Source organism: Anguilla anguilla, chromosome 9 (genome assembly GCF_013347855.1).
Source record: "Anguilla anguilla isolate fAngAng1 chromosome 9, fAngAng1.pri, whole genome shotgun sequence".
Lineage (NCBI taxonomy): Eukaryota > Metazoa > Chordata > Actinopteri > Anguilliformes > Anguillidae > Anguilla > Anguilla anguilla.
In genome coordinates, this window is record NC_049209.1 from 28694526 (window position 1) to 28705526 (window position 11001).

Consider the following 11001-nt stretch of genomic DNA (forward strand, 5'->3'; position numbering starts at 1 on the left):
TCTGTTTCAGTGTCACTTCTCATATCTCTTCTGAAACTTTGTGGTTTGGCAAAGGAAATGACATACTTTCCAGTGAATGAAGTGTTTATTATGAAGCAAGCTGGATTTACATACATATGAGAAGCTTGGGCTGATTAAAGGTTTTGGACAGAGAGCTTGCACCGCCAGACAGAACCCACAGCTAAATAACGAAATGGCAGTGCAAGGACTTTGCATAAGAGACTTGCTGGACGTATTCAGTAGAATAGGCAAGCGGCCAGGACTGCATATGATTCAGCTCAAGGAAAAAGCAGAATCAGTTATTCGCCCAGCAAGGAAGGTGCCTTTAGCTCTAAGGAACAGACTGAAAGCTGAGCTGCAGTGACTGACTGACCTGTGAAACAAGGTGTGAAATGAATTGAGGAGCCAGCTGAATGGGTTAACTCACTGGTGATTGCAGAAAAAATGGGGACATGCATTTACCCAAAGGACTTGAGTGAGGGGATCAAAAGGAAGCATTACAGACTGCCCAAAATATCAGACAATACAAGCCTTGTGGCATAAGCATGTTACTTTTCAGATTAAGTTGGATGAGGAGAGTGCAACGTCATGCGCTTTCAATATCCCATTGGGAGGCACTTTGTTTGCCATTTTGTTTTCTTAGTTTGCCCATTGGGATTTGTTTAGGACCAAAGGTATTTCACAGAACTGTGACACATGCATTGGGCCTAGTCAACTACATGAGTAGGTTTATCCCTAACATGTCATCAAACACCAGGGCACAAAGAAGCTTGCAGGAAACAGAAACAAAATGGCAGTGGTCACATTAGCATGGGAAGGAATGGAGAGAACTTAAAAACAGTCTGATAAGGGAGACTGTGCTCAAATATTATGACCCAGATAAACCTATTAAAATGTCCAGACGCATCAAAAGCAACACCACACAGACTGGTTCCCTGTGGCCTATGCGTAGCACACCATTACACCAGCAGAGAGAAACTACTATAACAGTAAAGGAGATTTTGCGTGTAGTGTTTCAATGCGAGAGTTCCATGAGTGCATTTATGGTAGGGCAGAAGCACTAGAAACGGACCGCAAGCCTCTCTTGACAATCGCTAAGAAGTGTCTGGGTGGTGCATGCCTACAGAGCCTACTGTTTCGCATTCAGAAATACAATTTGACTTTTGAATTAACCCCCTGGGAAATAGCTGATAATGGTCTGCGCAGACTGTCCAGGGCCAGTCTACATAACACAGGCCCCGGTACCACTGAACATGACGTGCAAATCAGTGCGGATGAGGTGAGGAGCACGGATGCCTTTGAAAAAATGGGAGACAGTGAAAGATGATGTCCTACGTGATGTAATGGGAAAGATACAAAAGACAGGACAAGCGAGGCTGAACAAACCCTACCTGCACTTTCAGGAGGAGCCGACAGTGCTCAGTGGCATGCAGCTGAACAGGGCAAAAGTGATCACTCCTGCCTCAATGAGAATGTAAATGGCGATGCTGGCACACAAAGGCCATTTATGCATTGAGGAATGTAAACAATGTGTCAGAAACATATTATATTGGCCATAATGTGAACAGAGACATTGGAAATGTACGAAAATGTGAAATGTGTCACTCATGTCGCACAGGAAACCAGAGAGGCTCTGAGGTAAGGTGGCAACAGACATGTTCCACTTTATGGTCAATGACTTTCTGGTTATTATTGGCAATCCTGCAACCTAGCCTGAGCATGCATTCTTTTCAGACATGACAACAAAGCAGGTGGTCAGCAGAGAAGGGCAGTATTTCTGTTACTTGTATTTGAAATACGTATTTCAATTACTTTTGAGTATTTTGTCATTTGTATTTGACAGGGCTGAAAAAATTCAAATGTCATTTGTAGCAAGATACTTTAGAGTGGAGTAATTTTGTGTTCAAAATACTCAAAATACAAAATAGTGGTTTCACTCTTACTCAAGTAGTTTATGAGTACTTTTACTTCAACTTGAGTCAATATAATTATAATGTAACTGTCAGGTGCGTGGGGGGTTAGGACCCAAACGCAAAGTGAGGGGGAAAAACACAAAACTCCGAACGGTGAATAGAAACAGACTTTACTTTACAAAACAGGAACTAAAGCAGGGAACAAATAGCCTCGCAGGGCAACTCTCAAAAACACACAGGAAACAAAGAAAATCCAAAAATCCAAAAGCACATGGAAACCAGAACATGGGCAGGTACACACGGGGCAGAAACATGATCAGAGGCGCACACACAAACACACACAACCAAGGATCCAGCACCTGAGTCAAGGAAGAAGGGAACTGAAATAGACCAGACACTGACGAGACACAGGAGGGCACCATGAACAATCAGGCCACAGAGAGGGAAGGGAAAACAAGACAACCCAAAAACAATGATAGAACAATTGAAAGCAATAATACAATTAAACAGGGGGAGCAGGACACAAAACAGAAGTGCCGCCATCTGGCGGCCCAAACAAGGAAAGACAGACGGAAACACAGAACCATGACAGTAACAATGCTTTTTCTTGAGTACCGTTTTTGTTTACCACGACTGGTGATTTGTGCGTATCCTTTTTACCCACAGGTTTTATACTGTGCATGTTTGATTGCTAAATGACAGAAGATTAATTAAAAAATGAAGCAGGTAGTTGATGAAAAAAGAAAGCTCTGTTGAAGCATTTAATCCAAGTGTTTGAACACAGCTTCTCGTTATTTCTAGTGATTTCTTCATTCCAAGTCCAAGAAGAAAGGTTGAACAGTAAAGTGAAATCTGTCTGGCATTTTGAGGATATACTGTGTGAAAATGGTATGAGTGAATGTGTGGATATGTGTGCAAGTGTGTTTATGCCTGGGTAAAATATGTACATACACAGTACAGGCATATGCATATACAGTGGCATTCTACTTACTGTTCTTCCTTCCTGTATGGTTCAAACTCTCACCAGAGCCTTGTGTACATTATAAAAATCTGAATGTTCTGCCATTTTTAACAAATTCAGTATACTCAATGTTACAAATGTATTTTGCTGTATTTTGAAAATACAAAATACATGTATTTTATCTTGGTACATTTTTTGGGTCCAGTATTTTGTATTTTATTTTGATACATTTAGTTGAGGGGTATTTTGTATTTTGTAAGAAGATACATTTTGATGTATCTTTGCCAATCAGAAATACCAAAGCTTTACAAGGCATGGGTTTGACACCTGACAATGGTAGTAAGTTTGATTACAAGGAGTATTGCCCATTCTTAGGAAAACACTTACACGTCACATCGAGCCCACACTACCCAGAGTGTAACAGGCATATAATAAACCTTTATTTGACTAGGAAGTCACATTGAGATTAAAACCTCTTTTACAAGTGAGACCTAGCCAAGACAGGGCCAAAGCAGTATACAACAGCATACAAAACAACAACAATGACAACAGTAGCACACAGAATAAAACAACCAACATGATAAAATACATAAAGTAAAATAGTGTTACATAAGTTCAAGGTTTAAAACAAGAACAGGTCACAGACAAAATATCAATTATCCTTCTTTTAAAATCTGGTAACGAGATGAGGTAATCAAGTTTGAGTTTAGCCTGCAGCTAACCTGTAACCTGGGCATGCATAAAAAGGACGTGCAGATAGTGAAAAGGCTGCTGGAATCAGGCCCATATAAGGTCATCTTGTTCTACAGAGCAGAGCCACCGCCCTCAGCAGAGCTCCCGATGAACCGCAAGCTGCGCACGAAGCCCCTCCCAATAGAGCCACAGAGCAGAGCCCAGGGAGGAGAAACGCTCTCACAGACAGGGGAGAAACTACGGCTAAACCGCCAGAGCTCTGGCCCCTCTGGCAGAAAAGGGCACATCTCTGTAAAACGGAAAATTAAGAATTATTTAATCTATTAATCTAATCATTTATAAGTAAATAGGTTATTTCACGTCCAAGTCAAACCTCTGACATATTTAACCAGTTACCTAGCAGAGCTAAACTTGCGTTGTGTGAAACCATACATTTAGATACTGTTACATACTTTTTCAGTACCACGTGGGATGCAGTTGAACACAGGTGGATTCGGAATCAACACAGGTGGATTTGTGCAAACGTATTTAGAGTAAGAACATGGAAAAACCTGGCCTAATTTCGGCTGTGAAAGGGGTGAATACTTGTCAATAATGTCATTTTCATGTTTTTAAAAGTTAATATTTTCATTTTGACATTAGTGAGAGTTAGGTGTGCTAGAAAAAACCCTGTTTAAATATGTTTTAATTTGACTTCATAACAGCAAGGAAAGAAAAGGAAAAAATAAATAAATAAATAAATAAAATTTAAAAAAATAAATGAAAATAAATAAATAAATAAATAAATTTAAAAAAATATATATATATATATATATATATACCGTAATACCGACTAGATCCACTTGATGTCACCAGTAGGCTTCACTGACGCCAATTTTTACCGCATATCCAGGTGCAATTTCTTTAGCAGGTCTAAAACCTGCAATTGTTTGTTCGTTGATAAAACCTAGTGTCCGTACTTAAGCATCAGTATACCAAATCATCTTTACCACAGAATGGAAATGCTGTTGTGGCAAGTGCTTGCCAGTCAGGTTCGTGTCTATTTCATTTGTAATGGTCTGGGGAAAAGTAGCCTATGTAAAATAATTCACAAAGAATCAGTAGGGGGCACCAATGCACTGTGGGCATAACTTAGGCTATTCAGTCTGTTGTTATTATAATAGGCTATTTGTCTATTTTTCCAATGTAGGCCTATGTTAATGTAAGTTTGTAGGAATATTGTTAACTCAACAAAAGTGATGGATGTAGGCCGACCTCAAAAAATATATAGGCATAACCCTAGAGAATTACAAACACATTCATTTCTCGTTCATTAATTTTTAAAAAGTTTTCATAAGCCGCGTTTCCACCAAAATTGCCCGGAACTTTCAGTCCCAGGAACTACTTTACCAGGAACTAAAAGGTTCCTTCAGCCAATGGTTGTCTGCGTTTCCACCGGGGTCTAAAGTACCGCGAAGATTAGGCAAATTAGCCCACTGACGTTGTCGTCGGTCCATCTGTCATATGATTTCTTCTGTAACCCCATACTTCCACCGAAGTAGCCTACATTATTTTCTAATAACCGGGACAGCCCGGAGGGGTTTATTCCACTTACAACGGGTTACCAACAATGAGTACATATGGTTACTTTTGTGTTTATTGATTTTCATATATCCTCTCAAACACATTCATTACAGCAGAAAACATGCACACGTTGTAAACAATTTGCTGTTTTATTACTTTCTCGTCGTCAATTCCATATAGGCTAATCGCAAAATGACAAGAATAGAACGAAAACTCGGACTTGCGTGAAAATGTAAAGGTACAGCCACCGTTTGCTTTCCTTCGAAGTTACTGCTAGCCGAGCAGCGAAGTGTGCCCTCCAGATGCGAACCATGCACCATAAATATAGTCCATAGTCTTCCTGGTCTTTTCGTGGAATTGAAAAATGGCAGTAAAATTGAGTAAAATTACGGCAGTCTGAAAAAGCTAAAGGGAAGATTACTAGAATTAACCTGTTATTTTACCCGGATAAAAAGTGCGGAAGGTGATTTACAGTTTGCTTGTACTGTATCACCAATGTTAATTATGCAGAACTGCCGCATACATCACATAACTGTATCAAACGTTTTGAGTCAATTACAACGGGCTAACAAAGAAAATCCGGAAGAAAATATTCAGCAACCGAATTAATCCGTTTGAATGTTTTGGTAGCCTACGTAATATGCTGTCCCAGCACGAATGCTTAGCATTTTATAAAACGAATACTAAAGCAAGAAAAGAACAGAAGAGCACACGTTATAATTCCAAGACGTTGACAGGCTATAACCAAAAGTAGGCTACTGCGCCGCATAACATACAAGTTTGATTTGAAGTTATTATGAAAATAAATTGGTTTGCCGCTGCATATTTTCAAACATGGCGGGTAATGGCGGAAAATAAATACAACACAAATGCTACGAGTACTCGACCAATCAGAAATGTTCGGCGCTGCAAGCTCCACCCAAAAGGTTCCTGTACTTTCGGAAAGTACTACCCCACGAGCAGGAACGTTTTGGGGGGTAAAACAAAGCCCCCAGAACTAAATTTAGACCCTAGTTCTTGCGGTGGAAACGCACTGAGTTCCTCAAAAGGTTCCTAGTTCCGGGGTATAGTTCCTGCGGTGGAAACGCGGCTATAGTGTGTTCAAACCTTACGTCACAGAAACTTCTGAACCTGGATTTGGTCGGCCATTTCTGAGGAAAGCGCAGAACACTTGAACCCAATGAAAAATATGGTATTATAATAAGCTTAACCGCCTTCATCACGTGTACAAACATGGCGAACATGAGCTTTTACCGACGAGCTTAACACGTACATGCATTATACCTTAATTTAAAAGATTTAACCTGAAAACATGAAAGTAGTAGGCCTAGTCGGTCACTTGAATGTAGCCTATTTGCTTATTTTGAAAAAGAAGAACATGTGGTACATGGATGATGCAATCAAATACGCAAGTTTACTGAAAGTCAGGTAGTTTTCAACTATCAATAGGCCTTTAATTATCCGACCCAAAGACTATGCATTCTCACGTGGACATTAATGATTGGATAAGAGACTGATAGGAATATTGGTTCAGGTATAAATTTAGCGGGTTCTAGCTTGATCTGATGCTTTTAACGGTGTGGAATTTTGTTCGTTTTGTAGCTACATGCAAAGGCACAATGGGAGTAGATAAAGTATTTTCCTGGGTAACCTTTTTAATTTTGTTATGCGGTTGCGTAAACGGGAACTATGTAGGCTTGTCTCCTGAAGAGGGAAGCCAAACGCGCCACAAATCCGGTCGTCGTAACGAGCCACAGGCTCAGAAGTTCGAACATTTGGACCAGAGCGCTCCCCTATCTTTGTTATGTAACGAGAAGAACATGACCTTAATCGTGAAAGCTGACTTGCACAACAACGGAATTCGTATTTCAACCGAGGAGTTGCAGCTGGGACGAGACCCGTCGTCGGGTTCCTCTTGTAGGGCTTTTGCGTTCAGCGACATTGAATATGTGATCGAAGCAAGCCTGCACGAATGTGGTACCTTGTTGACCGTAAGTACGACCCGTAGACCGCAATTCTAGTCCACACCTTGCCGCAGTCTGGAGCCTTAGCATTTGGCCTAAATCCTATCGTTTTCGCCACTTTAGACATCGCATTAATGAGGATAGCCTACCATAACCACTTCATTTTGCAAGAGTTGATGTCTGTTCACAGCTTGCTTCTGTTTTGAGATTACAATATGGCAAGTGGGAGAATAAACACATTTGACTAATCTGCCATATCTAAAGTCTAAACTTTGGGTTTAAGCTTGCTGATTTGGTTGATTTTTTTTTTTTTTTTTTTTTTTTTTTTTTTACTGACTTGAATTTTGTTTAGTAGTTCCTGTATAATGGGAAATTCATGCTGCATAAGGGGATTCGGTGTTTCTCTACTTTTTTTAAAATTTTATTTTTTTTTTAAATGGTAGTTTCTGTAAAATGTAATTACACTCTTCAGAACATTGAGTACCACCAGTCCAAGTCTTCATTCAGAGAACTTTGAATGGGGACTTGGCCTGGTTACTTGCACTTGGTATCAAACTTGAGTGCTGGAGACTAAACCCGACTTGAGCTTAAGGGTGAGTTGGACTTGAACTTCAGGCTTGACTTGCCTTTGTAATTATGTGACTTTACTACAACACTGTTCTGATGTCATGCTGACCACACCAAGGGCCCTGTTTGTTTAAAAATGATTTCCTGGTCCTGCTCAACATGATTCTTTCCCAATATTTATAGATCGAGGAGGACTCCTTGGTCTACTCTAATGTGCTGAGTGTATCTCCCATGCCCACCAGCAGTGGCATCATCAGGACAAGTAGCGCCATTATTCCCATTGCATGCCACTACCTGAGGTTTGAATGCTTCTGCCACATTGTGAAACTGAAAGCATTTGGTAATTAAACAGAATACAATTTAACGAGTCTAAATACAGCTGATTAGTGTGACTTTCCTTTTCCTTCCAATTCTGTTTAGGAGGCATGTTGTGAGCAGTGAAGCAGTTTATCCAACTTGGGCCCCTTTCACCTCCACTGTGGCTGCACTAGACCTCCTGGACTTCTCCCTAAGGCTTATGGCTGGTAGGATTTATTAGTGTTCTCATTCCTGCTTCCTGTATGTGGGCTTTACGCTTGTTTGTGTGGTATTTGTGTCAGAGCAGACAAGGAATAAGTACAGATTTGACTGATCGGTCATTCTGAGACTTTCTATAGAACACAAGTGGATGACCTGACTGCCATGAATATGCCACTCATGACTTAAAGCAATTTGAGTGGTCTTTAGAGGTTTCATCTTCCTTTTAATGTACAGGAGCAATTGCTCATTGCAAATTTGAACGTCTAGATAACCACTACATGATTATTTGAACAGCTTCTAGCTCATTCACTTAATTGGCCAATGTAAGATGGTACAGCTGTTTGTAGTTCTGTGGCGTATGGGTTTAGAACTGCCTAAATCAAGATGTTCCCTTCAAGTGTCTAGGAACAACTCAAAATTGCAGTTGCATTTACATTTTGGAAAACCAGCAGCTGGTGCATCCCTAGGATCAGATTGAGAAATGGGTTTCTTGATGAGCTGGGATTTGGAGGACTCATTTGGGTTTACATCTGGGCTTACATCTGTCTATACAGCTGATTGGCGCTCTGAAAGCTCTTCCAAAAAGTATGTGTTTGGGGAGCTTTTGCACATTGAAGCTTTGGTCAGCCTTTCCGGCCACGTGCCCCTGCGAATCTTTATGGACACCTGCATTGCAACTATGGATCCTGACATGAACTCTGAACCCAGATATGCCTTCATTCAGAACCATGGGTGAGCATCTGGAGCTTTGGATTTTAAACTGAAACCTTGCCCTGGACGTGAATGTTAGTTGTACAATAAGCAGTGCCCAATACCTACTCTTAGTGGGCTGTAGAGCTTTGTCACTTTCATGATTTAAAATGGAATAAAATGGATTTTGTATAATGCCATTTTATTTAATGACAATTTTTTTTTCTTTGCCTCCAGGTGTCTCTCCGATGCTCATGTTAAAGGATCCCATGCTCAGTTCATGCCCAGGTTCTTGGATGAAAAGCTCCAGGTAAAGATGGATGCCTTTGTGTTCCCTGAGGGCTTCCCTGAGAGTGAGGTGAGTGCTGTGCCTTGGCTGTTCCTGATTTCAGCTTCAGAGTGCCGCCAGCTCACCGTGTACCCTGGCATTTTAATTTCTCCAAATTTGTAGTTGCCATGTCCAGTCTTCCACACTGGTTCTCATTGTGAGTGCATGCTCATGCAGTAGTTTCTGCCCAAGCCATTGTCAAGGAGCTGTGGACAAAAGCTTGGGTTGAAACTTTGAGCATTATTGTACTGACCTGCCCTCACTGAACTGAGCCTATGAAGTGTATTTGTTTCCTTCCGATTTGGATCTAAAACTGTGGGACACTTGTCAGCACATTTCTACATTTTGTAGATTTATATTGCGTGTCAACTGAGGGTGACTGCAGCCTCCGAGAGCACTGATGCCATGAACAAAGCCTGCTCCTATGTTAATGGACGGTGAGTGAATGTTCTGGGACAAAATTCTTCCAATTCGGAAGATTTGTTGCATTCTAATGCATCGCATTGCTTGATTTCAGGTGGCAGAGTGTGGATGGTGAAGATGCAGTGTGCAGCTGCTGCGACTCTACCTGCCAGGGCAGCGATACTGGTAAGTCCTGTGCTCCTTCAGCAAGCCTGAGATGATGGCTGTCCAACTAAATCTCATCTCATCTCATCTCACTAGGTCTATAGACCAGGGGTTTTTCAAGCTGCTTTGGGTATCCCTATATGGTAGTTTATTGCAACCAATGTTTTTGTGTGGAGTAAATGGAGTGACTAAACGGGTTCATAACATTTTATGTTTCAGGTGTTCTATATACTTTGGGATTGGGACCCTTTACTGTGGCCAAAAAGGACTGAACTCCAGTGATTTCTTTTGCGCCAATAAAGTGACATGCGACTGGCTTTGTGTTCCTACAACTTTGTGCTGTTGTCCTATGCTTGGTCTACTTGTAAAATGTTGGTTGCTATATTACTGCCATTTGGCCAGTGTAATAACTGCAGGAAACTGAATTCCTTACTGTAGAAATATTTGAAGTCCAGGCTCCTGCTGGGTTAAATGCCTGATGTGCAGTTGGTTTCCCTGGTGTAAAACGGAAAGGAGCGCTGTTAAAACATATCTGAATATCAGTGTGATTCCATATGGGCTGAACCTTTTTCAGCCAGTCATGCGACTATGGTTCTCTCAGGAAACGATGTTAGTCAATAGGAGTTCATATGGGGGCTGCTGGGTGGCTCCTTGCACATGAAGCATCTTCCTCTGCACTCTAGAATTGATAGAGGTTGCAACAATGAGTGCTGATTTAATACAACTGGAAATTCCAAAATTGGGGGGGGGGGGGAGGGGGAGGGAGTTTCTATTACTGTTATAGGCTGCAAGAATCATAATACTGAAATACATTGAGGGCTGATTTTGCAGATGCATATTAAACGTAGTCCTGGATTTGTTTTTGTATTAAATCTCCATTTAAAATTGAATTTAGTCTAGAATTAGACTTAATCTGTCTGTGAAACTGGACAGTTCTGGGGCCTCATTTATAAAATGGACTTGGGATCAATTTTGAGTATTTTAAGTGACTTGCACAGAAAACCACATAAGTAGTTATTTATAAAACCTTACTTTGTCGTGGTAATGATCTTCTCTACGCAAAGTCTAGACTTGCAACTGATTTTCCTGCTGGTTATGTATGGCTATTTTTTCCCCTTGCAGTTCAAGGTTAGACCTGAAAAAGAAATGATCAGCCACAGTTCTGTCTTGCTGCCCCACCTCATTCACTGCAGTGGCGACACTCCTAAGCTACGTGTTTGGCTTTGTTTGTCAACC

The 11001-nt window shown here is 40.9% G+C and overlaps 1 protein-coding gene across 1 annotated transcript; it reads left to right on the top strand.

Annotated features, from left to right (window-relative positions):
- Positions 1-6682: 6682 nt before the first annotated feature.
- Positions 6683-10094, top strand: LOC118235360 (zona pellucida sperm-binding protein 3-like). Its single transcript, XM_035432590.1, has 8 exons — positions 6683-7121; positions 7845-7960; positions 8082-8185; positions 8735-8912; positions 9108-9228; positions 9550-9635; positions 9716-9786; positions 9985-10094. The coding sequence occupies exons 1-8, from the start codon at positions 6696-6698 to the stop codon at positions 10035-10037; spliced, it is 1155 nt and encodes a 384-aa protein (XP_035288481.1). The 5' UTR covers positions 6683-6695; the 3' UTR covers positions 10038-10094.
- Positions 10095-11001: the final 907 nt, after the last annotated feature.